Genomic DNA, 27,420 nt, shown 5'->3' with positions numbered 1-27,420 from the left:
AGCAGAGAAAAATGTAGAGCTCAATAAAAATCAATTAAAAAACCAAAAAAAAAAAAAACAACAACAACCAAACGAGCAAACAAAAAAAGAGCTTGACTTTACAGGATGATTACCATTTTCAGACCAGGGAGCCAGACATGGTGGACTATGTTTGCAATTTCAGAATTTGGGAAATAGAGGCAGGAAACAGAAAGTAGAAACAGAATCAAGAGTTCAAGGATTCCCTTGACTTAGTGAGGTCAAAGCCAACCTGGGCTATATGAGACACAATCTCTGTCTCTGTCTCTGTCTCTCTCTCTCTCTCTCTCTCTCTCACACACACACACACACACAATGTATGTGTATGTCTTGGAAGGAATTCTTTGCTGTTAAGACAAGCCACAAGGCACAGGACAGTAGAAGCCAAATGAGAGAGGCCCAATGGAGAGACAGTGACGACAAGAGGCTATTGAAAACAAGAATGCACAGCAGCTAATCCTGGGGATACAAACTGGCCATGTCTTGTTATGTTTGAACATCACAGTTTAAAATGCAAATGGAAGCTGAAACATTTTTGGTTGGCATCAATCTTCGTTAAGCCCTGACTCCATATCATCTTACTGCTTGATATCCTGGGCCATCACACATCTATATTAGCTGACTGGCCTGCAAAGCACTTAGCTCTTCCATTGCCAGCAATAAATTCTGAGTTGATATAAACATATTTTTCTGAGACAAGTTCATGGTACATACATCTAATGCCTCATCAACATTTTTATGTGGCTAGGAAATTGGGTAATGCATCTTTAAAGTGAGCTGCCTGGATCAGATGCTCTTGTGTTCTGGGCTGCTGATGTGAAATGTTTCACCGACCTGGATCCAGCTCTGATCAGGTGATAGGTTCTGACAGGACTGGTTAGGGATATTCTCTTTCGGAGTCACTGATTAAACTCCCAAGCTAATCATTCAGAGGACTGGTTGGCCGGCCAAAGATTGCAATTTTCAATCAATGGTTCTGGCAACAGAGACACGAGTCTCATTCTGGGATTTTACTCTCAATATTTATAAACAACTCTTCATCACATAGACACATATACTTCCACACACCTTTTACCAGTGTCTACCATGAGATCCCCATTAAGTATTGTTTCTATGGACTTTTAAATTTTTGTCTTTATGTGTGCTGTATGGATGTTCATGTGTGTGTGTGTATGTGTATGCATGTGGAAGCGAGAAGGAATCTTGCTCTATCACTTTGCAAATTATGTGTTTTAAGTCTGAGTCTCTTCACTGTACCTGCAGTTCACCAAATAGCTTGACAAGCGGGTCAGCATGATCCTCCTGTCTCTGCTCCCTGCCCCGACTCTAAGCACTGAGGTTACAGGCAGGTGTCTTCTATGCTTGAAATTTTATGTGGGTGCTGGGAATCTGAACCCATGTCTTCATGCTTATACAGTGGGCACTTCACCAACAGAGCCATCTTGCCAGCTGTTTCGAATCAGATGTTAACATTTTTTTAAAAAAAAAAAATCACTTAAAACACTTACTAGCTGTTTGTGTTTTTTCTAAGTGTTCATTTCCGGAATTCTTGCAATTTATTCTAGAAATGGTGTGAATTAGGTTTTTAACTTTTTCTCACAGAAGAACAGCCCCACTGCCCTACCATATTTATTAAAACTCTCAAAGTGATGAAGCCTTTCTGCTGGGGAGAACACACCCTTTCCCTTAGAAGGGAAAGCGTACTGTGTTTCCATCTTCTAAATTGGATGCCACTGGTTAGGTCAAAGGTCAGCCTGATTCTTTCTACCTCTGCACATGACCTGGATTTCTTTCCTGGATGTCCCATGTGTCTTTCCTGAAACTCAAAAGACAACATCTCTGCCTCTCTCATGCTGTTTGCAATTTCAAATAAAACTGGCCTAGGACCCAGTGGCTCTTTAACCCTTTTGATCCATTTATTGCCCTATTTCACAGGAATAATGTGTGTACGCATGCACGTCTGTGTATGTGCGCTAGGGTGTGCAGGTGCCCAAGGAGCCAGAGAGGTATCTGAATGCCGCAGAGCGGGAGTTACGTGGGGTTGTGAGTACCTGATTTGGATTCTAGGAACCTAACCCTGCTCCTCTGAAGGAGCAGTGAACACCCTTAACCTCCAAAGTGGCTCTCAAGCTCATTCATTATATTTTTGACCATCTTAGTTATTTTGTGCTGCTGTAGCAGAGTATTAGAGGATAAGTAAGTCCCAAGGAAAAAATATAGTTGTTTCTTGCAGTTCTGAAGGCGGGGTCTAGGAACAAGGGCCCCATACCTGAGAGAGATCTTACACTGTATCATCCATTGCAGAGGGCAAAGGAGGGTGAGTGTATGAGAGAGAAACAGCCTTACTCACTCGTGTGACAATGGCAATAATACAATCACAAGAACAGAGACTTGGGACCTCAAGACTCCTTAAAGGTCCCATTTCTCTGCATTATTGTATTGTGGATTAAGTTTCCAACATATAAAATTTAAGGGTCATATTAAAACTATAACCCTGTTTTTTTTAGACTGTTTTGTCCGTTGCCAAAAGTTTATTATTTAAGACTTATAATTATTTTAGACTTGTGAAGGCTAGTTTGAGGAGGATTATTATCCTTGATGGCACTGGTGGATTTTTGTGCCTTGCTCTTCTTCAGAGATGGATTTCTGAATTCACTAGCATTTGGTCCTTTGGGTATTTTGTATTTACTAATTCAAGTCATATCTACTAAGAAGTTTATTTTGATTTTCATATTCAACATTTCTATAAATTTACTTTTTATAATTTCAGTCCTTCCCTGTGTAATGGCTATCCAAGCCTCTTGGACCCTCCCATCCCAGAGACCAGGTTTGCCTACTTGAAGTCTGATTTTCTTCTTTTGCTCCCTATAAAGTTTGTCTGATCTGCTTATATAATCCAGAGCTTCAGTTCAGTCTCTTTCCTAAATAGATTCTTCTTTGAGTATATTAAGGCTCCCACTTGGATGAAATGAGAAAACTGTCAGATTCCATGGAGAAGCAAAATCCACCCTCACTCTACATCTGAGGGATATTTTAAGATCAATGGTTTTGTACCAAAATTTTTATCAGAATTATTAAAAAGTAATACACATAGTTTCTTCGACGACTTTTTTTATGAGCATGGCAAGGAAAGACTGGAGAATAGGCAATGTCTGATAATCTCAAGGGTTACCTTTCATAGCAAAATATATGTTCAAATCTCTGCAGAAACAAACACACACGGTAGTAACAGAGAAAGATGGACAGAACGAATCTACACATGTTAGGGCAAAGATTTACATCAATACTCTCAAATATGACAATCTCGCTCATGGCACTTAGTCACGTCTGATTGTTTAACTGTCATTTGGAAAAGAAGCCCTCTGGCCTGAACTGTAGTGTTCATATATCTGGTCTGAATTCCACACCTCTGTAAATACCGGATGAAACTGCGTTATAATTCTGATATGACAGGAAAATGCAGTAGAGACTGATCTGGATTTCATGTCTCACTTCCCATGAGAATTTACTGGGCACCCACTCTACTATAGTTTGATATGAGAGGCCTGATGTTATTAATCCATGAAGAATATGAAAATGGTGAATGGATTTCTTCCCTGGCCTTTCAACACTGCCTGCCATTTCAGCAATGAAAAAAAAAAAGATGTATCTGTAGACCCCTGGGATGGAAAAATTGATCAGAGCTCCCAACTTTTTTTTGATTCTCATAAACAACTGATATTTTAAAGTTATTAGCATGGGAGCTGGACATTCAGGGACAGTCCATTTATCATCCAATGGCTGGTGAAGATGCCAGGCCTTGCAGCCAGACTCTGAAAAATGGGTCCCGAGTTCATTCACTATTGCATAATAACTGCTCTTTCCCAAAGTTTAATCAGATTTCCTGAGCATCACAAGCCCCAGGAAGGCAGAACCCACGTTGGACTTATAACAAGCCTACTATGTAAATGCATTCTGAAACCCAGGTAATGTGAACAGATTATATTCTCCAGGCCAAGAACGATTTTAATGTGGGCCAAAATTATGACTGAATATTGATTTTGCCCCTTGTTTCTTGAAAAAAAATTATAGAAAAGAATTCAGAACAGAGTACTTTAAATAAAAGATATTCTCCTTATTGTGCAGAATGAGACGTCGAACTTAAGTTTGATAAAATATAAACCATGCCTTATGATGAAAAATTCTTAATTCAGAGCTCCTGAAATTGTAGAACTTTGCCTTTGTATTAGGCTGTTCCTTCTACCCTGGTACAAGATGCTGAGTTCCTAGACTCTAAGTCTCTGATATCCCACAAAAAAAAAAAAAAATCAGCATTGAGTGTTTTCCATCACATTGCCAAAGTTCTACCATCCACCACTAGGTACCATCCTATCAATGAATGTCATTGGTCATGGCAGAGGCAGAAACCAGAAAATAGTATCAATTCTCCCAGCCAGACACTGAAAGGCACTATATAGAGACAAATAATGGATTACATCATGGCAAAAGGTCAGTGCACCAAGGAAGGGTTTGTTAAAGCTGTGGAATAATCCTTCTGTACACTGTGTAAATATATGTCTCTATAATTGGTTTTTTAAACAAATTGACTGACCAATAGCTGAAGAGGATAGAGTTAGATGGGAAAACCAAACTGAGAATGATGGGATGAGGAAGCGTGGAGTCATAGAGATGCCAGCCAGCTGCCGGGCTAGCAGGACATATAGAAAATGAGGTAACAAACCACGAGCCATGTGACGAAGCATAGATAAAAAATATGGGTTAATTTAAGTGTAAAAGTTAGCTAGTAACAAGCCTGAGTGATCAACTAAACATTTATAATTACTATTAAGTCTCTGTGTATTTATTTGGGAGCTGCTGATGGAACAGGAAAACTCCACCTACAGGTGACCCATGAAGGAATGAAGAATTACAGAATTAAAGACTGCAGATCATCATCACAGCTTCAGGAAGAGGGAAAAGAGCTGTTTTTGTTTATCTGGTCAAACTTTGGGTAGTTTTGAATGATCCCTGATATTACTGTGTGTTCAGGTGGTGTGGTGTGGGACAATTGTCTATATTCTGTCAATTATGTTTTAAATAAACGCTGACTGGCCCAGTAGTCAGGCAGGAAGTATAGGCAGGACAACCAGACAGGAAGTAGATGCAGGTCAATGAGAACAGGAGAATTCTGGGAAGGAGAAAGCCCATTCCTTCCCAATCCTGTCCCAATCACAGAAGGAAGATGTGATTGCCCCGCTGAAAAAGGTACCGAGCCATGTGGCTAACATAGATAAGAATAATGGGTTAATATAAGCTATAAAAGTTAATAAGAAGCCTTAGCTAATGGGCCAATCCGTTTGTCAGTAATACAGACTTCTGTGTGATTTCTTTGGAGCTAAATGGCTGTGGGATCTGGTGGGAGGACAGAAACCAGGCAGGACAGAAACCCAGACAACAATGGTGGTTGCCAAGAATCCAAAATGTCAGGTTCCATCGGAAAGTAATTTCTTTTGTGTAAAGGATGAAGATAAAGATAACTAACAGGGCAGTCGACTTCTACCTGTCCCTGTGTGTACCACACACACCTCTGGATAATATTTGCTCCTGTATGCAAATTGAGTGCAAGAAGGGCTACTTGAATAAAGAGGCAAGAAAGACCATAAGATCTTAGGGGCTCTTGAAATCCCAATGGCGTTAATTTCCTGTGGTGAATTAGTAAAGTGGATGCTGATTAAGTATCCCGAGTAGCCTGATTCCAGGAAGAAAATGAACCCACCACACCAGCATGGGTATTTTCACCCATGGATCAGTAATTTCTCTTGTTAATTATAAGAACCCTGGTTCTACGGCTACCTCGTGTATAGATAGCTTAGCGCATCTTATTCCCTTATTACTGGCTTTTCTGGGTTTAGACTAGGGACTAAGCAAGAGGACACAGTTTTAAACTGTGGGCTAAAATGAATGTGTTCCTATTACCTAGTAACAAGGTGTGGCAGAAGACAGACTCAACTTCCTAACATAAGGTACCATGCACAGTCCAAAATGGTGAAAGTACCTGCGATTTCATCATAGGCTTCCGATGATTCCTGTAACTCTGCACAGTGTAGAGCAGTATGGCCTGGTCGCAGACCCTTTTGCACCATTTTGAGAAATGTTTGGGTGAATGAAATCTGGAATGCGTACTACAATAAGATCTTTGCTGCATCTCTCCTGTGTCCACATTCTCTCTTCTCCCTCAGCTATCTCCTACCCATTGTCTTTAAATAGGATAGTGGAATTTGGAATCACTGTCTACCTGATTCTCCCCTCTCTATTCATCTTCATTGTATCTGCCACAGTCATTACTCTTTTATACATGAGTATTTCTGCCAATACCTGAGTTTAATGTCCTCTGCTTTTTATTTCTTACTGAGTTAAGCTTCTTATTTCTACTTAATTACATCCTTTGAAAGATGTATAACTGGTGATAAATGGATAGTAAACTATATTTGAAAGTATATTTCATTTTTAGTTTTAAATTACCTTCTTGTAGAATTTGGTTCCTGGGCTATTAGTTATTTCCCACCAGACCTTGGACACTCCTCTCTTCTTGGAATGTGTTTACTGCTAATGAGGACACTATTCTCAGGCAATTTGTAGATGTGAGTGACCTTCATACTAAGAACCCGATCTGGGTTCTCTGGTTCTCTTAAGATTTGCGCTTTGTTTTTACTGATCTTTGATCTCACTGCACTTCAATCATTTATTCTCCCCACTCTTCTTAGCTCTTCCTTAAATGCTTTTTATATTTTCTACTTATGTCCCATTATTTCATTTAGAGTTTGATGCTTCCTAATTAATGAATCACTCTCTGGTCAAATGCATGCATGTGCAATGTGCACGCATGTGCTTGTACACACGGAGGGGGTATTTATAAACAACTAAAAATTAAAATGTATTCACAATCGATTAGTTTCCACTTATCAAGCTGTAATTACTATGTGATATTTCAATTTGCCTTTTATTATTTTCTATCTTTTCTTTTCTTCAAGACAAGGTTTCACTGTAGCTTTGGAGCTTGTCCTGGAACTAGCTCTTGTATATCAGGTTGGCCTCGAACTCACAGAGATCCGCCTGCCTCTGCCTTTCGAGTGCTGTGACATCTGTCACCCCATTGATCGCCACGGTTGAATTTGGCTGTTCTGGATAGCTAGGCAGGTGTGCCCTTCCTCCCTCACCACTCCACGTGTGTCCCTCTCGAAGCTGTGCATGCTTGATCAAAGAGGACGACCTTCCCGAAATTGGGGGTACGGGTCTTTTGTCATGGGTAAATGAGTAGCTGTGTGTCCCTGCTAGTGTAAGGCCCGGGGTCTTCCCTTGCTCCCTGGGATGCAAATCAAGGACTGTTTTGGCAACCAGCTAAAGCTTCCTGCTAAGTTCCGTGCTTGTTCTGCTCTAGCCTGGTATAATAGCCTAGGGCTCTATATTACTTTGGAATGGTAATTTCTCAACCTGCCCGGAAGAGCCCAGAGGCCAAGATCCCTCTTCCCTGTCTGACACTGCCCTGCACCCCTTGCCCACCTGCCTGTGGAGAAGCTCACTCTGGCACCAGCTTCCCCATCCCCCTCTGGCTGGGAGGGGGTTCTCCTCTTCTGGGGCCAAAGTATTTAACCCTGGATTAAGTTTGAATAAACGAGCATTCTCCTCCTGGCGAATGACTCGAACTCTCTGTATGTGTGTGTGCATGCATCTCTGTTTAACCCCTAGGACCTTACTCAGTTCATGGAAGGTATGGAGTCGCGGTCCATACCAGGTGGGTGGTGATGCAGACTCGGGTGTGGAACGTTTGCCACATGCTAGGACCTCTAAAGCTCTCAGTTTGTCTCTTTAGCTCTAGAGAATTATGATGCACCATCTCTTTAAAGACTACCTGACATCATTCCCTTTCATTTCTCCTTTTGAAATTTTTCCCGATGTCTTCTGGATTTCTTTCTATGCTTTTATTCACATCTCTTAACCAACCTATCCTAGTTTTTAATCCTGTGCTGCATTCATTATGGATCATTTGTAAACTTCATCTTGCACTAGCCAGTTGGTTTATAATATGACATCTATGTCATCTATTGAGTTTTTAATATCCATATTTGCATTTTTCTTGACCAAGCTCCAAGCTTCGATTTTGCATTGAACTCCTCTTTCCTAACCATTGCTACTGTTCTACTGGCCTCTCCTGTCAGTTTTAATATGCCCATGTTATAATCTTCCTTAGACTCTGCCTTCCGGGTGCTCGCCCCTCTTTCTCTCCTCTGCTCGATGCCTGGCTTTCCCTTAGTGAGCTGTGTCTTTTAGTGGCCTGTTCCTTTTTGGGTATGAGCTCATTTTCAGGAAGAATTGTTCTGTTTGTCCTATGGGATTTCCATGGTCCTGCCTATGAAAAGTATTTTAGCTATTTTAACGGTGAGAGGGGAGCATGAGTGGGAACACTGTTTTAATTGTCTTCTTCACCTTTTCTGTTGATATAGAATTACATTCCCAATTTTACACTGCCTGGGCCAAGGCTTTTGATCTTTTGGATTCTAATCCAATGACAAGCTCTTCACCACCTCTTCAGGTCGGTGGAAGAGCAGATGTGGCTGAATTAGAACTCTGAAAACCCAGACCGTATTCAATTTATTTTCATCAATGCTGCATTATCAAAAGATGGGGTATGGGACGCCAGTGCCAGAACCTCTGAACATCCACAAGAGTATGCACCCCACAGAGTGGGCCTTTCCCATTCTTGCTGTGATGTTTTTTTGTTATCTGTAACACAGAGAATTTATTTTTCTATCCTTCAGTTACACATGCAGAAAAGAACTTTGCTTTCTGAGATAGAACATGTTTTCAAGCTTATAATAGCACAGGGGTCTTTCTGCTTTGGCACACCATGTCTTGATGACTACAGCAGCTACAGCTTTGGAAAGTCTGCTCGACTTTTCCTCCAGTTGATTTCTTCTTACAAATAGACCACAAGACTGCAGTCTCAGGGTAGGACAAGATTCAAATCTGACCATAACCATGTCCTAATTCCCTTGAAGTACTGTGTGATTGCTCTACAGGAGATCACCTAACATAGGTAGAGCCAATTGGAGATTTTATGATTGATATGCAAAATACTGAGAAAATGAACTGTTGTTTTGAGCTCAAAATTGCATATGCCTAGAAATTTCCTCTCCTGTTTAACAGAATAGGCCATCTACACGTATGAGCAAACACAGAGGCTTGCCCTCAGACAGAGGCTTGCCCTTAGACAATCAGGATGATGAGAGAGAAGAAACAGCCACACCGGATCCCTGAGCCCAGTATGTGTCAGTCAGCACTACCCTGATACCTAGGCCAGAGAATTCCTTTGCTTACATCAGTTTTAATTGTGTCTTTGTCACTTACATCTGACTTATAGACCACTGAATTAAAGTACAATAGAGTTGAGATACAAAACCATCAATATGGATTCACAGTATGTATTGATTTATGTTCAGTAGACTATTTTTGTCATTCATGGTACGGCACGAGCAAGCCAAGTTCTACATCATGGTACTGAGTTCTGAGGAAATAGCAAACAAATATTAGATCTAATCTGAGAGTCAAGAGATGGAGCAGAGTCACCAGAGGAAGCCAAAGTCAGAGTCTAGTGATCTGAAGAGGCTTGAAGAGCTGGGGTAAAGGTGACCTCAAAGTCAAAGTCAGGAAACAGGAACCAGAGATCAGGGGTGAGCAAAACCAAAGGCGGCAGCAGTGGACAGGTGTGCAGTCCCCCACTGAGACTGTCTGACTCAGAGTCGCTGTCAGCTCAGGACAGTCGCCCTGTTTAAAGAGCCCAGGGAGACTTTTCCACTCCTGCCGTGTGACACCACCTAGTGTCTGAGAAACAACATTAGCATAGAATTGATGGCCCGGACAGTGTCCTTAGGCAAAGGGAGCCATACATTATTTTTCCTTTAATTATGAAATACACGAATATATAACTAGACAGCCATCAAAACAAATGCAATTCAGGTTGATTATCAGTTTCCAAGCCAGAATTAATTTCTGAATCACCTTCAGAAAGATGTGTCCAGACACAAGGGACTTATTTCTAAGGTAAGTAGGTTCATGAGAAATGTACCTCTGGGTTGCGGTGGCAGGTTCCTCGCACTGTCCTCAGCAAGGTACACCTTCCCATCAGGTCCATGCTGCCCAGTAGGAGCCAACGGGAGACACGGAGCTAATGAGAGCAGCTAACAGGGCTTTCCAAACAGTTGGAAGAAGCACAATAAAGACTATTAAACATACGTCCTCAGGAAAAGCTGTTAATGAGAGAATTAATAAATGCCTCCATCTGCACCTGAAAAGACCCTAATTGATTCACTCAGTAATTATTGGAGGAACTGCCAAACAATTAGTTTGTGTTGTGGAGGACAGAGAAAAGTCTAAATTGCCAGTAAGGAGTTTGCATTCTTTTTAGACATGATATTAGAAGAGAACGTATGGAATTTCCTTAGGGACCTATTTATATATGTCCAAACTTTACAGCAATTCTGAATTGACTTTTAGAGAAATGTTTTCTTATACATATTCAATCCTGTCATAGTTATTGTTTGCCCAACTCGCTGAGGGCAGGGCTGGGTGACTGGACCCAGGCAATCTGTACATTGCTCTACAGGTGCTGAACACATTTCGGTGAATGGCCGGTTAATAGCTCAAGGTTCCTCTTGGTTCCATGGTTAAATCTCACAGCATCCAATTAGCTTTCATGTTGAATTCTCCTCAAGAAGCATGGGTCTTAAGGACTGTGGTCTTTCAAAACATCACTTGTGGTTAAGTGCCAAGCATTCGCCAGCATTCCACTTTCTGTGATATTTTCTAGCAAAAACTTCCAAGCAGCATGGCACCTTCGTTGAGGACGGGAAAATTGTTGCTCTGTATCTCTCTCTTTTAATGAGCTGCACTGGACATCCTTTTCAGTATTTGCTTTACAAGGAATAAAGGGAATAAAGGCACTTAGTGTGTATTTATTACCCGTTGAGAGCCTGCTCGTTACAGAGGCCCTTAGTTTATCTCTAAGAAAAGTTGGAGACATTTATATAGTGTGGAACTATTTTCAAAGAATATGTTCCAACGCACTGCTGTACTTGCTACTTTAATTTTTTTATGTGTGTGGAAATATAGCATATATGTTATAGATGATATGCAAGTAATTTACACACAAATAGAAACAAGTACTTAACTCTATCTTCATAATTCTACCTAAAATAAAGATATAACAGAAAATATATAATTTATAGATAATGTAATTATTATAATATACATAATTTGTCTGGTTAGCGTTCTTTTGGTCAACTTGACTCAAGGTCAGTTCATCAGGGAAGAGAGAATTTCAGTTGAGAAAATACCTCCACCAGATTGGCCTATCTGTGGCAAATTTGTGAGGGTATTATCTTGATAAGGGAGGGCCTTGTGGGCAGTATCACACCTGGGTAGATGATCCTAGATTATAGAAAAATGCAAATTGAACAAGTTAATTAGCAGAATGCCTCCACAGTCCCTGTTTCAATTCTTGCCTCCAAGTTCTGAACGTGTTTGAGTTCCTGCCCTGACTTCACTCAGTACTGAAGTGTAAGTCAAACAAATCCTTCTCTCCCCTAGTTGCTTTGGTCATTGTCTTTATGATAGCAATAGAAAGCAAGCTAGAACATAAATAATACTTAAGTATATCTGTATTCACATATAGTTGGTGATGTTTGTTTTGATTTACTTTTTAAGACAAATTCTCATTTTATAGCTAAGACTGACTTTGAAATTGTTTTATAATTGGTTGGAATTTTATAGCCAATCTAGATCTTACTATATATTTAATGACCCTAGTATTTAATAAGTATATAGCTATTACTATTTATTAGATATGAGTATTATAAATTTGGGTGCTTTGTTTGCCTTAAAATGTATTATGCATATTTTCACATCAATATATTTTCTTCTCTGTTATTTTTTAATGTGTTGGATGGGTGAAATCAATGCACAAAATTTGGTGAACCATCTGACAGCCATTGTACACAACTTCACGGCCTCAACTAATTTTTAGGATACACTTCCAGAAGCGTAGTTCCTGATCAGATGACTCAAGGTCTAATGTTTTTCACTAAATATTGGTAGCTTATCTTTGTAAATGTTTATCACTTTTCTCTTTTGTCAGCAACATAGGAGGGTTCCCGTTTCTCAGATGCCATCTCTATGGGTATGATTATGTCATATTGAGTTCTTAAGATTTGAAGACTTGATATAGTTATCCTCCTGGATATTGGAAGTAGACAAGATTGCCAGGCAAAACTTGGGTGCATGGGGATGTGGGGGGTGGATGTAAGGGGAGATGGGTCGAGAGAAGGGAGAAGGGGAGGATTCGGGAGAGCTTGGGGGAATGGGATGGATGGGATGGAGGAAGGGTGGATATGGGAGCAGGGAAGTAAATATCTTAATTAAGAGAGCCATTTTAGGGTTTTCAAGAGACTTGACTCTAGAGGGGTTCCCAGGTCCAAGGAGAGGTCCCCAGATTGTTTCTTGGGCAGCAGAGGAGAGGGTGCCTGAACTGGCCTTGTCCCATAGTCACACTGATGGATATCTTGCATATCACCATAGAACCTTCATCTGGCGATGGATGGAGATAGAGATAGAGACCCACATTGGAGCACTGGACTTACCTCCCAAGGTCCAAATGGGGAGCAGAAGGAGGGAGAACATGAGCAAGGAAGTCAGGACCCTGAGGGGTGCGTCCACCCACTGAGACTGTGGGACTGTTCTAATGGGAGTTCACCAAGGCCAGCTGGACTGGGAGTGATGGAGCATGTGATCAAACTGGATACTCTGAATGTGGCTGATAGTGAAGGCTGACTGAGAAGCCAAGGACAATGGCACTGGGTTTTGATTCTACTGCATGGACTGACTTTGTGGGAGCCTGGTTTGTTTGGATGCTCACCTTTATAGACCTGAATGGAGGGGGGAGGACCTTGGACTTCCCACGGGGCAGGGAACCCTGACTGCTTTTAGGACTAGAGAGGAAGGGGGAAGTGAGGAGGGGGAGGGGAAAGGGAGGCAGGGAGGAGGTGGAAATTTTTAATAAATAAATTAATTAATTAAAAAAAATAAAAAAATGAAAAAAGTTTTGAAGACTTGCTAGTATTTTTTTAAAAGATAGTGTTTATTTAATTTTTCATTTATTATAAGTTAAGAAGATCTTATGCATAGTTACTGGCCATTAGAATTTCACTTTCTGATTATTCTCTATATGCGTTGTGAGTCATTCTATAATGCTTACCTCTTATTACTGATATTTGCTGATGGAAATAATAATAGAAGCTAATGTTTGATGATGTACTGAGTGTAACAAGCTAATGATTAGATAGGTATGTGCTGCTGTCATCCTTCATCCCTAAAAGGCAGCTAAAACACTGAGAGGTTATGTAACTTACCCAAGGTAACTGTCTTAGTTACTTGTCTATTGCTGTAACAAAACATCATGACCAAAGCAGTTTACAAAAGAAAACATTTAATTTGGAGTTCATGGTTCTGAGGGTTAAAGTCCATGAACATCATGGTGGGGACCATGGCACCAGGAATACAGGCATGGTACTGGAACAGTAGCTGTGAGTTAGCATCTTGAGACAACAACCACAAAGCAGATATAACTAACTGCAAATCCAAGTCTGCCTCCAGTGACACAGCTCCTCCAAGAAGGTCACACCTTCTAATTCCAAACAGCTACACCAACCAGGGACCAAGTAGCTGTGGGAGCTCCTTCAGCTTCTTCAGCCAATAGCCTTTAAGATACCAGCCCACTTGGACATGGTCTCTTATACTATAAATGCAGCTGTAAAGCATGCACTGCTCTCTTGCTCCCAGCTCTCACTTCTGGCTGCTAGACTCTGTTCCTGCTCCCCATTCATGCAGAGAACTGTGATCTAGGACAGTGATCTATGAGTTTCCCCTAAATAAATAACCCTTTTTTATACATAATTCTGAACTAGTGTGGGATTATTTTGTATCTTTTACGATTACCAAGTATTCAAGCATATGAGCCTATGGGGGTCATTTTTTTCAAACCTCCACATAAAACATCTAAATGTTCTATATTGAAGAGGTTAGCAATTTATCATGCATATTATAAAGGACATTTGGGCTTCTTTTTTATTTTGGTTAGAGGTTTACTAATTTTGTTTATCTTTTTAATGAGCCAACTTTTTATTTGTTTCTATATATTGTCTTTCCTTTTTTTCTGAGAAAAAAAATCAGAGAAACATTACCCTTCACAATAACCACAAATAGCATAAAATATCTCAGCGTAACTATAACCAAACAAGTGGAAGACTTTTATAACAAGAACTTTAAATCTTTGAAGAAAAAAACTGAAGAAGATGCCAAAAAGTGGAAAGATCTCTCTTGCTTTTGGGTAGGTAGAATTAATATTGTAAAAATGGCAATCTTACCAAAAGCAATGTACAGATTCAACACAATGCCAATCAAAATCCCAGCAAAATTCTTCGTAGACCTTGAAAGAACAGTACTTAACTTCATTTGGAAAAGCAAAAAACCCAGAATAGCCAAAACAATCCTGTACAATAAAAGAACTTCTGGAGGCATCACAATCCCTGACTTCAAACTCTACTACAGAGCTACAGTACTGAAAACAGCCTGGTTTTGGCATAAAAACAGACAGGAGGACCAATGGAACCAAATCAAAAACCTGGATATTAATCTACACATTTTTGAACACCTGATTTTTGACAAAGAAGCAAAAATATCAAATGGAAAAAAGAAAGCATATTTAACAAATGGTGCTGGCATAACTGGATATCAACATGTACAAGAATGAAAATAGACCCATATCTATCACCATAAACAAAACTCAAGTTCAAATGGATCAAAGACCTCAACATAAAGCCAGCCACACTGAACATCACAGAAGAGAAAGTGGGAAATATTCTTGAACACATTGGCACAAGAGACCACTTCCTAAATATAACCCCCATACCACAGACACTGAGAAAAATAATTAATAAAGGGGACCCCCTGAAACTGAAAAGCTTCTGTAAAGCAAAGGACATGGTCAACAAGACAAAATGACAGCCTACAGAATGGGAAAAGATCTTCATTGACCCCACATCAGACAGAGGTCTGATCTCCAAAATATACAAAGAACTCAAGAAATTGGTCACCAAAAGAACAAATAATCCAATAGAAAAAAAAAGGAGTACAGACATAAACAGAGAATCTTCAACAGAGGAATCTAAAATGGCTGAAAGAAATTTAAGGAAAGGCTCAACACCTTTAGTCATCAGAGAAATGCAGATCAAAACAACTCTGAGATTTCATCTTACACCTGTAAGAATGGCAAAGATCAAAAACACTGATGACAACTTAGCTGGATAGGTTGTGGGATAAAGAGAACCCTCCTCCATTGCTGGTGGGAATGCAAACTGGTACAGCCTGCTACATCCACGGCTGTCTCGCCAGTGTAGCAGAAATGCTGACTGGATGGGCAAATATTGCCGGCAGGATTGGGATTTGTGCTTCCAGGAGCTGTGTGTTCCAGGCGGGTCCCTGGCAACCAGTTGTGGTGTAAAGCTACCTGAGTTGCCATTAGTATTGACTCGACCTGGCTGTCCTTGGAGCCATATGTGTGTCTTTTCCTTTGTCTGTGTGTTTTTTGTGATTCTTGCAGATTACCAATAGATCAGACTATTCCAGGCAGTTGCGGATACAAACAAGACTGCTAAGGACATTTTTGAATTCTGCTCCGCTATTAATCAAAGCCTTAAAAAAGTAGCCAGTTCTGAAATTGCCAGAATCATCATTAGGACAATTCCTTGATGATATGGAACAAAAGGAGTTAATTTTACTAGGATACATCTTAGAAGCTTTAGGCATTTGCCTGAGAGGGAAGAGAAAGACCTAGCCTAAACTGACAATATCTGAGCCTGAGAATTGAGAAGGGAGGAAAGTTGAAGTTAGTGATATAAAGTAAACTTCAGAAAGACTCAAGACTATGTATTAGAATTTTCCTAGCAGAAAGCTTTCCCAGGGAGATAGTAGCCTTTTTTCTTTCTCACTCAGGCACACAAGGTCACTTAGCTCAAACCAACCAGCCACCTGCAAGCTGATAAAGATGGTCTAGCTCAAGGGCAGTGATCTCTTTGAAGGCAAGAGGAGAGAGTTTGTTTTGTATAGTGTGAGAAAGCAGAAGTCCTTGTGCCCAAGTCAAAGCATCTTCAAAGATTCTTTTTGTAAATTATTTTATGCTGTTCTTTTCTGTCTTATGATTTGATGATGTATGCCTTTGCCAAGTTCTTTGATTGTAAAAAATATATAATCCTGCACTGAAGTAAGTAAATCGCAACAGCATGTCTCAACATCGAGAGTGTCTGTGTGTCACTCTCCTCGCCGTATCCTGATCTCCTCTGTGCCTTCGCCCTGATTCCTTACGGTCTGAGTGGCTCCCCTGAGCTGGTCCATAGCAACAGCCCTTTTGGATGTTGGTGTGGTGATTTCTCAGAAAATTAGGAAACAACCTTCTTCAAGACCCAGCAATACCACTTTTGGGTATATATCCAAAGGATGCTCAATCGTGCCACAATGACATATGTTCAACTATGTTCATAGTAGCATTGTTTGTCATAGCCAGAATTTGGAAACAACCTAAATGTCCCTCAACTGAAGAATGGATAAAGAAAATATGATACATTTACACAATGGAGTACTACACAGCAGAAAAAAATGACATCTTGAATTTGCAGGAAAATGGATGGAGGTAGAAAATATCTTATTTTCTTGATCTCTATTAAACACTACCTTTTTTTCTTATTACTTTCATTAATTTTTTTTAAATTTGGTCCCTACATCCTATGAAAACCTTGAGGTGCATCATTAGATTATTTATTTGAGATGCCTATGTGCATGTGGTTTTTTTTAAAACAAAATATGGTTTTATAAATGTTTTTCTTGAGTTTTCATGCTTTATTTGTTCATATCTCCCCAGGTAAAGAGTCTATACAATAAGTACTTCACAACTTTAATATATGTCAACTTTTGCTTCTTGATTTGTCAACGTTAGCCAATATGTCTTACTTACATATGACATTTCTCATGGGGGAACTCATATGTAAAGATGGTTATCCCTTATATTCTTTGGATGATAAAATTTCATATTTATGAGGGACTACTTCATTAGAAGTGAAAACAGAAAGTTTTGTAGGTAGAGTAATAGATATTGATATGAACGATAACATAGATAGAAAATATTTGTATTACATAGTCTTCCTAGATTACAGAGATACAGAGATTCTTCAACTGTATTGTTTTATTTATTGTTCAGAATAACTTTGTAATGTATACTAAACAACTACTCTTAGAATTTGTGGGTAAGCAACCACAGATGACTATATGTATATAAAACCACAATTCTGGTGTGCTAACTTTTGCTATGTTTCTATCCAGTATTTACTTTTTCTCATCCATGGGAATTTTAGTTGAACAATAGTTTCACTTTCCCCATCTCAGCTCATTTGCTGTCAAGTGAGGTCACTTATGGCCCTAACCTCCTTGCACACTGCTTAGTTGGGTGAGTAATGCAGGGTCTCCCTGGCCTCAGTGAGCAGCCCTAAAGTAGTAACTGTTCTAGAATATTCAAGATGTAACAAAACATACATTCAAGGTGTTCTAGAATATTCAAGATGTAGCAAAACATACATTCAAGATGTAGCTAGGAATGACGGGGCAAAGGCTCTTTCTCTATACTGAAGAATTTAGCAGTTGCCTCCTAACCGAAAGAGGAAACTTAGCTTGAAGGAGTGAGGAGGGAGAGTCCTGCTCACTTCACAGGGCCCTTTACTGAGCTGTTTCTATGGCTCTGCTCACTTACATCTGCTCACACAGTCTGTTTGCTTATAATGGTAGAGTTGGTTCTGTGGAAACTGTACTGATTGCACTGCTAATTAATGGGGATCCTGACACCAGGTCTGACTTCTAATTGTGGCTTCTTTTGACTCTGCCATGCTGCCTCTGAAATTAATGTCTTTGTTTAGAACTCAAGCACGTAAACCCTCTCTAGATCTCTTTGCTCTGCCTTTTGCCTCCTTTCAAAGTCTATTTAACAACTTTTAGAAAGGCAAATTCATCATATAGAATTCTTTCATTTTGAGCCAGTATGCACTCATTTGGAAAGGATATTCCAATACACTAGCAATCACAATATGGGTCAGAGATAAGCTGATTTCAGAACTTTTGTGTTAATTAAAATTACTTTTATTTCAGGACAAAGAATTGCTGGATCATTTTTAAACCAAAGAAAAATAATACAGCACTCATCATTCTGTGCTGTGTAGGAGAAATGGGAAAATCAAATTCAATTATAAATCAATTCTCTGAAACTGAGAGGACATTCAACCTAAGAAACAGTATTAATTATAATATTTTGCTTCATAGAATATCAAAGGAAAGCCTCTTTAATCAAAAATGTCACTAAATACTAGAGCAAATTATTGTTAAACTATTAACAATTAAAAATGCAAAGTATTAAAATTGAATGGAATGAATTGTTCTTAAATAAAATTTTATGACCGATGAAGGGAAGGTGAATGGAAGCCTGTTTCTAAAGGATTTAGAGAGTCTGTCAAAGACCAATAGTTACCAATGATTTGGGTTTAACACGGCAGTCTATATGAAACCATAGTTTGCAAAAGCCAGAGGGACTGGAATGCCCACTCTAAGTTCATGTCTTCTAGACATGACAGGCAACCTGCTCCTAGGAAATCTCAATATGGTTGCTTAAACAGGACCTACATAATGAGAAAATCAACTGATATCCCAACATGGTTGAGAAATATTTCCCAAGGCCCTCCTCCTAGATAAAAAACTATAGGCAATCAGTGGATGATAAGAGAGGGAAAATCAGTTTTCTCCAGGGAAAGTTCCTGAGGAGTTTTCAATCCCAAGTGGTCAGTCTAAACACATATACATACGAGCAACACTAAACTGATTAAGTAGGTTCTATATAAATGTATATAACACACACATACATACATATATATACATACATACATATGTAATATTAAAGATGAGGTCATGAATTAGAGAGGAAGTAGGGGGACACTGAAGGGTTGGATGGAGAGAGGAAAGGATATAAATGATGTATATATGGTACTCATTATAAAATTTTCCAAAATATTTTTAATAAGAAATGAGTGAACAAGTAAAAAGAAAAACACATGAAAAATAATATAAGGAATAATATAAGGGAAGAAAAGGTGAGCCATAGGAAATGCTGGTGGACAGAGAAGCCAGAGCTAGGCCATCGCACACACACACAAACACACACATACACACACATACTCACACTAGCTGAGTGTCAGACAAACTCACGGCAGAGATTCTGGATGTCCTCCTGTGTGGACTTTGGGCAGTCTAATATCTTCTCAGGTATAGTTTCATTTTAATAACAACTCTCTGGATTGACACTGCAGAGTGTGAAAATAGCCAAGCTGAGGCCTGCAGGATGTCAGCTAGAATGTCTACTGTCTCCTGCCCAGAAAGGAAGGCACTTGTCAAGATACGTGTATCAGGTATGCTTTGTTACTGTGACCAAAACACCTAAAAGAAACAGCTTGGATATGGAAAGATAAATCTTATATGGTTTCAGAGGGCTTACTCTGTGGCTGCTTGTACCCATGTGTTTGTACTGAACATCATGGCAGTGGGGGCACGTGGTAAATGCTCCTGGCATACAGGAAGTAGGGAAGGGGAGAACAGGAAAGGTTTAAGATCTATGCCATCAAGGACCAGACTCCAGGTATCTACCTCCTCCATCTGTATTCTACCTCCTGAGGTTTCCAGACTCTCCCCCCAAAGCACCACAAGCTGAGGAGCAACCCTCAAAAACATTTTTTATGCCTGGGGGTGGGAGGCAGACATTCACTTTATGATTGAAATTTATTTAGACACGCGTCGTTGGGTTAGGGAGGCTTAAATGAACTTGAGATGGAAAAGAAACAGTTCCCAGTACTCTGGGCTTATACTCAACATGGCAACATTCATACCCAAGTCCTTATTTTTAATGGGAGCCACTGTGAGTGGCAGTGCTGGGCAGAGGCCAAGCATACCTTGGATGGAGCTATGTGGGTTGCTCAGCTCCTTTGTGCTTTAGTGGTTTTGCTTGGCTTGGCCTTTTACTATTTGTCGGCTCAAGAAGTAAAAATGAGGGACTCAGCAGAATTTCAATTTTTTTCTTCAAATATTCCTTTAATGTTAGTAGTTCTGGGACAAGAAATCTTGGTGTCCTAATTAATTGTTCTTGATATTGCTTTCAAAGCATCCTTTTGCACTTGTGACTCTGCCCACGGCTTTTGCTTTTATTCACATATGCTGGTAACTACCCGTGACACAGAAAAGGTCCTGTGTGTCTCTGTGACCAGGTAAATGAGGCTGAATTCACTGGCAACTTTGGAGAGAGGCAGCTTTAAGAAACGTCAACTAGCAAACAAAGGAAGCTGAGAAACTAGCTGGCAGGACTACCAAGCTCCGCCTGCATCCCGCTCCCACCCCTGAGGTCTGCCTTCAAACTCTTTTGTTACTGCTCAATGTATTTTCAACTGCATTTGAAGTAATTAACACCGGGAACAGGATTCTGTTGTCACATTTAATTATCAGATAGCTGCTTTCCTTGGGGATATCTGACAGTTGCCCAAAGCGTTGGTCTTAATCTAAAACCACAGCGAGACCTCTGACGCAGTGAAAGCTGCCAGAGTGGCATTTATTAAATATAAATGGCTACATGTCTAAAGAAGAGCTGGACAAAGCGTGTTGGGATTCTTGAGAAGAAGCCCTCAGCATAAACGGAAGTCGCGCCTGCCTTCAGCTGAGGTAGCTTCCAGGTCACGTGGGTGTGGGAAGAGTCAGCGACCTAAGCAGGCCTTAAAGCCTGGAATCTGCATGGAGAAGGTAAAGGGTTATGATCCTGAGTTCTAGGACCCCATCTGCCAATAGCTAAATTTGAGAGCTTCTGTCAGTCTGCTCACTGGAAAGCAACCACTGGGAGGAAAATGCTAAGTGGCAGTGATTTGAAATGAGGAAATGATGCTCATTTCCATGCATCTTAGGAACCTTCAGTGAATCAACGAAATATATGCACTGAGAAAAAATCTGCTACCCTCTGGGCAGTATCTTGTAATAAGCTTGCAGTGTGAAAGCCATTAACAGTATTAGATATTAGGTGCCTAATGAATTGTACCCATTATTGGAGATCTTCTGTGGTAACAATTCCTTAAAAGCTACAACGTGCCTGTATCTTTCTGTCAAAGAGGGAAGAGTCTATTAAAGACATCAGGAATTACCTCCATAAGGAACCATGGTTAAAGGAATGAGGCAAGAGCTGGTACTTACTATGTGAGGACTATGGCCACCGCATCGTTCAGTACACTCTCCCCAAACAGCAGTGTGTACAGGTCGGGGTCCACATGTAGTTCATGGAAAATGGCCAACACTGTCACTAGGAAGACACACATAAAGGTGACAAGTTGGTTAGGGCACAGCCATGAGATTGCCTTTGGTGTGATCACTTTTTAAAAAGCATTCATTAAGTAGTGATCTTCTCAAACACATCCTCATACCAACATGAGATATTCATTCAAAAAAAATAGATTGTCATTGCTCTGCCCCCAGGGCAGAAGTCTTATCCATATCACATTTACCTTCCAGTGATGCCTCTCTGCACACCTGGTCCACCCTTTGCTGCCCCCCTTAAGTCACACTGAATTTGCTGCAACTTTCCAAACATACTGAACTTTTTTAAACTATATGTATATTTTTTGCATTTGACTCCTCCTAAAAGGGCAGAAATGCCTTTGGCATTGATTTCCACCATTCCTTCATTACTTATATGTCCCTCCCAATTCTCTCTCTCTCTCTCTCTCTCTCTCTCTCTCTGTCTCTGTCTCTGTCTCTGTCTCTGTCTCTCTCTCTCTCTCTCTCTCTCTCTCTCTCACACACACACACACACACACACACACAAAATTAGGAAAGGAGGACACACATGCTTATGGGGGGCCATATACATATACTCTTGCTTCCAAAGATCCTTTTATTCATTCGTTAAGAGCCTTGAAAGCAATTCCACCTCAATCCCTGATCCCCTCAGCTTTGAGTGGCTTCATTCCTTTAAGATCCTAGCATTTGGATCAAATCACAGACTCATAGAAAGGACTGGGATTCTTGGTAGTAGGGCCCAATTTGCAACCCTCATATTTATTTAGTCAATCTGGCCAGCATGCAATAATTATTTGATGCATGCATGAAGGAATGGAGAAATGAGTATTGTTACAGTGGTCTACTACTGTGAAGGGAGAGGCAACCAGGTCATGACTCTCATTTGCTCCTAGAAGCATATTCAGCCATAAAAATAAACTTGGTGTTCTCCAGAACTGAACTTACTCAGTTACAACATGCTGTTTAGATTTGAGCCCTTTGAAGCAATCAGGGCAGTAGACACCACTCACTGATGATTTGTGCCCCTCAAAGGTACCTGGTATCTCAATATTCAAAATAGTTATGCAAAGTGTGAGCAGTACTCATTAGGAAAATGACCCACTGAACTGATTGTCAAGAGGGAAAGAGAATGGTACAAAATGATACTGATCGTCAAGTTTTTCAGGCAGGATGGGAATTTTCAGTTTTTTTCTTTCCTCTCCTATTTCATGAAGTGTGAGGCCAATCCATATATGTCAAATAGAGTGCTTGGGGGGCAGGGCAGGGAAGTGAGTTAAGTGTGCAGGCTTTGCAAGGCATCAAGACATTTGGAAGTTGTCCTGTCTGCCATAGTAGGAAACAACTGAAGGTCTCTAGTAAGAAGGTTGACATATTCTGGTTTGCACTTAGACATGAAGCTCAGATATCAATGCAGAGGCAGAATAGAGAGGTGGCTCCAGTCATCCCCAGCAATTCCAGTAAAAGATGGGTTGATCCAAGACAGGGAGAGGTATGAAATCAGGTTCCAAGTTCTTACACACACACACTGCTAGTCCTGCACATCATTGCAGGTACAGCTAGGCCAGTGACCACAGTTCTTATACATAACTTATTGGTTCTCATAGTCCCATCCCGCAGGACTATGCTACAATATAGCATGCTGTTAGCGAGTGGATAAGCAAGAGAGGGTGTTGTAAGGACAGAGTAGTTTAAAACAATGTATTACATACTTGAAAATTGCTGGAGTGTAGATTTTAAACGTTTTTTGCTACAGAGAGCGAAATGATTGATCAGCATCTGAAGGGATGCACATGCTCACTGGCACAATCCACCTCCCTACCATTCATGGGCATCAACCATATTACACACCATAAACACAATTATCCGACAATTAAAGCATTTTCTCTTTTCTTTAATGCTTTGATGTTGTTGTTGTTGAAGAAACTACCATAAGAATATAACAACAAAACAAATGAAGACAGAAAGAGAGACGGGGGTCGTGGATTAGAATGGCAGCGGGTCCTGATTCCCTTTTAAAAACCAAGGATAGAATCAATTTCACTATTCCAGCTGAGAGGGCCCTATTAATCACACCAGGCAAATAACAGATCTCCCCTCAGTTCCCGAGTAGCTCTGAACACTTGCTATAACCAGCAGCCTCTGCAGGTGGAGATGGGAGGGGCAGCATGTGTTTCTCTTTGTGATTGCTTTCTCCATCTGAGGTTGAGCCAAGAGCCTGCATCACACCAGAGCAATGAAGTTTCTACTGAGGCTTTTGTTAACACCATTCTCCTTTTGCTGGGATTTTGTGGAATAAAATACATTATTCCTTAGCAGAAAATTCTTTTGCTGCAACTCAAGTGCCGACTTCAGCTTCTGGCTGCATTTGTTCCTGAGCTCTGAAGATAGCATGTGACCCATCTCTACTCTTGAGGAGGTTTCCCAGGTTTGTGTGTAGATAGGGCTTGGTTTCCTATTCCCAAGTTCCTGCTTTTTGGTACCCACTCTGTTCTATGAGACTGATTCTACACTTTTCCAAAGAGAGCACAAGGTTATTTTGAGGAAAGTCTTTTAACTATATATCCAGTTATGTCCAAAACTGATCTGGCATCCACACGATGCCTTCTGAACAAAGAACTGAGCTCTGCTTCATAAACGATATCCCACACAAAAGGGAAAGCTGTTACTTGGCGCATTCCTATCTACCCCGTGAAGAAATGGAACAGCTGCAGAATAAAGCCAGCCAGTGTGTCCTAGAGGAGGGAGTGTTTTGTCAGGACAGCAAATGAGTTGAATAGGTGAGTCAGGAAATTAGCCACCCACTCTGCTAGTGAGCTGGGAACTTTGAAAAGAACTCATTTAGCTGGTTCACAGACAGTACTCAGTTTCACACAGAGTGTCCTACATGCTCGGCTGCGCTGTCCCACTATAGACTTTTTTGAAACAGTCCCAGTGTAACCCACAGCTGCTCTTCTCAGATCTTGCTGAGTTAGGAAGACCAGTCCTAACCCAAGGCTAGCTTAAAACTCAGAACTTATTTAAGATGAGTCTTTGTGACTGCAAGAGAACATTCTAGATAGCACATGTAAGACTGCGTAGGAAGGAGAGAGGGCACAATCAGATTCTGAACTTGCAGCTTATTAAAGGATCTGGTCACTTTGGCCTGTATCACACTGCTCCTCTTCCTCCTCGGGACCCCGACTGCAGAGTCACTCATTCTTCTCTGACACTTCCTAAGGCCGGATTTTTATTTCTTTATTTTTAATTTTATGTATCTGAACGTTTTGCCTGCAAGTGTGTACATATACCACATGAGTGCCTGGTCCCTGTGGGGCCAGAAAGAAGTGTCAGATCCCCTGGGACTAGAGTTATAGATGGTTGTGAGCCACCATGTAGGTGCTAGGAATTAAAACCCAGGTCTTCTGCAAGAACAACAAATGATCTTAACTGCTGAGCCATCCCTGCAGCCCTAAGAGCTCATCTTTTAGCTACAGAAAAATCAACTTTGCTTCTCAAGTTGGTAATATTTCCATTCAGTACAGGCAAGTACTTTCATCTAGCACACTGGAAGAGAATGAAATCTGCCACTGACACGTGCCACTGAGCCATGGGAGAGTTTTTGGAAAATTGTTTGAGCAGCCAAATGGCACAGGACTGCCATAGGATGAGTGACAAGATGGTGGTGTTATTACATCTCTGAGAAGTTGGTGAGGTTGGATAGAGATCAAGACCACATCTTCAGAAGACAGAGCTGAGTAGGGTTTTCTACTAGCTATCCAGGGTTGTAGATTGAGTAGAATAAGCCAGAGGATAGAGAGGTTGAAGACAGAGAATAGAATAAAAAGAACTATCAGAGCAGGGTCTGTTGGCAGAAGCTGTTAGTTTGTTTCCAGCTGCCCTGACCTGAAATAATCACACATAAACTAATTATTTCAATACTCTTTGGCCAATCACTTAATTGTTTTGCTAGGTAGCTCTTATATCTTTGGTTAACCCATTTCTATTATTTTATATTTTACCATGAAGCTCATGGCCTACAGACAAGGTTCCAGCTGGCAGCTCATGTCTTTCCCCTCTGGTGGCTCCATGTTGTCTGACGACTCTGCCTTCTTTCTCCCAGCATTCAGTTTAGTGCCCTTCCCTCCCCTGCCTAGCTCTACTCTTTTGTCCTATCACAGGCCAAGGCAGTCCCAATGAAAGCAACACATAGACAGAGGGACCTTCCACACCCAGGGTCTGAAGAAGACAGAGGACAACAGATGGCAGCAGGGAAGTTATGTGTTCCTAAGTAGCGTAAGATCACCTGCTGAGAGCTGGGCATCAACGAATGAGACGGGTCCTGGAGACTGGAAATGCTCGGAATATCTACAGAAGGATGAACTCAAGGTTCACCACAAATTATCAGAATCAAACCCATTTTCAATCTAAAAGAAATCCAAACACTGAAATACTAAGGTATTTTTATTACACTCATCATCATACTGGAGCTCCAATTAGAACTCAACCAGAAAAATAAGAAAACATTCTTAGGGTAAAAAATACAGGTAACGACTATTTAAGCCATCAGAATGCCAATGTGCTAACGGCTAAATGATGTTTTCTGTATTTTTAACTGCCCGTCTGTAAATGATCACTTTCTGGAAGCTCTCTCAGTGACTCTGAAGTCTTTGGAGTGATTTAGTGACAGTTAGTGCCTTAGAACCTTTGTTAGTAGCTCTCTGGCCCATATTTTCTTGATGTTTTACAAGGAATTTAAATTTCAAATGGTATTTAAATGTGCCAGTACTCAGCAACCTAGCACAAGATCTGCCTAGGTTGAGGGACAACAAGACACAATCGTTTCCTCCCTTGTAATTCCAGGTCATTATTCAGCCTCGTCAAAAGCTGGCTCTCCTTGGAGTACTCGCTGTTGCTTTCTGTGCAATTCCGTATGCATGACACTTGTCCATGACACATGGAGAACCAGAAGTGTCTAAGGCTCACGCAGCTGAAGCCTTGCTCGTCCTGACGGGTGTTATGCATCTATATATAAATGAGGGAGCAATCTTCTTTCTGTAAGTGCACACCGTGAACTTATTCTTTCCCACAAATGGCAAGCATTTATAGGGGAGTTTCTAAAACAGTTATTGCTTTTTGGGAACAGTCCGGAATATTAGAATTATTTTGAGTCTAGATCCTCCCTCTCCATGCGCTTGACTATAAAATCAATTCATGGTTGGGTTTTGCCAGTGGGGCTCCGTCAGTCATAATAATAGAACTATAGCAGAAATCCAACCCTTTTGAACTAGGTCAAAGAATGATGCCATGTCTGGACAGCCCATCATCGGATGCTGCTTTGTTGGGGTCATTCTAAATTGCACATTCCACAAAGCATCACAAATTACTTAGCCCTAAACCACGGCAATTTTATTTGACCTTCATGGTGATACATGCTTTAGGTATTGAGTTAGTGGTGATAAAGATGTTATACGGTAGCAAACTGCAGCAGCCCTTCCAGCCAGGTCTCCTTAGAAACACGCTCTAACGGCCAAGGTGATAGTTTCAAAGGAGAGCTCAGGTATCCTTGGAGTCTCTTGAACTACATCCAGGAAGATCTTCAAGGTCAGAATTATCTTCACAATAATAGGGAAGTGTCACTTGCATCTTTTTATTCTTACTCTTTGTTCATATGCAGCACAGTTTTCAAAAGGCCATATGATAGTATTAATGCTGCATATTGCATTCAGGGGCAGATGCAAGGATTCTCTGTCTTTTATTGCTCATGTCTCACATTGAAGAACTTTGCAAAAATATAAAGCAAAGCTGTTTTTCTTCAACGTACTTTTTTTGTTTCTCCTGGAAAAGAAACGTATCTTTCATAAGATATGCTATTTACAGTCAGATGTAAATTATTTATACTTTAAACAAATCAATAGAATGACA

The 27,420-nt window shown here is 40.5% G+C and overlaps 1 protein-coding gene across 1 annotated transcript in view; it reads right to left on the bottom strand.

Annotated features, from left to right (window-relative positions):
* Slc9a9 (solute carrier family 9 member A9) overlaps positions 1 to 27,420 on the bottom strand; it is a 551,770-nt gene that overhangs the window by 346,861 nt on the left and 177,489 nt on the right. The window contains exon 6 of the mRNA XM_048452510.3: positions 21,418 to 21,523. Coding sequence (XP_048308467.3) covers positions 21,418 to 21,523 — 106 coding nt within the window. The remainder of the gene's footprint in view (positions 1 to 21,417; positions 21,524 to 27,420) is intronic.

This window comes from Myodes glareolus, chromosome 4 (genome assembly GCF_982192425.1).
Source record: "Myodes glareolus chromosome 4, mMyoGla1.1, whole genome shotgun sequence".
Lineage (NCBI taxonomy): Eukaryota > Metazoa > Chordata > Mammalia > Rodentia > Cricetidae > Myodes > Myodes glareolus.
The sequence above is the reverse complement of the archived record's forward strand: the minus strand, read 5'-3'. Positions and strand labels throughout refer to the sequence as shown.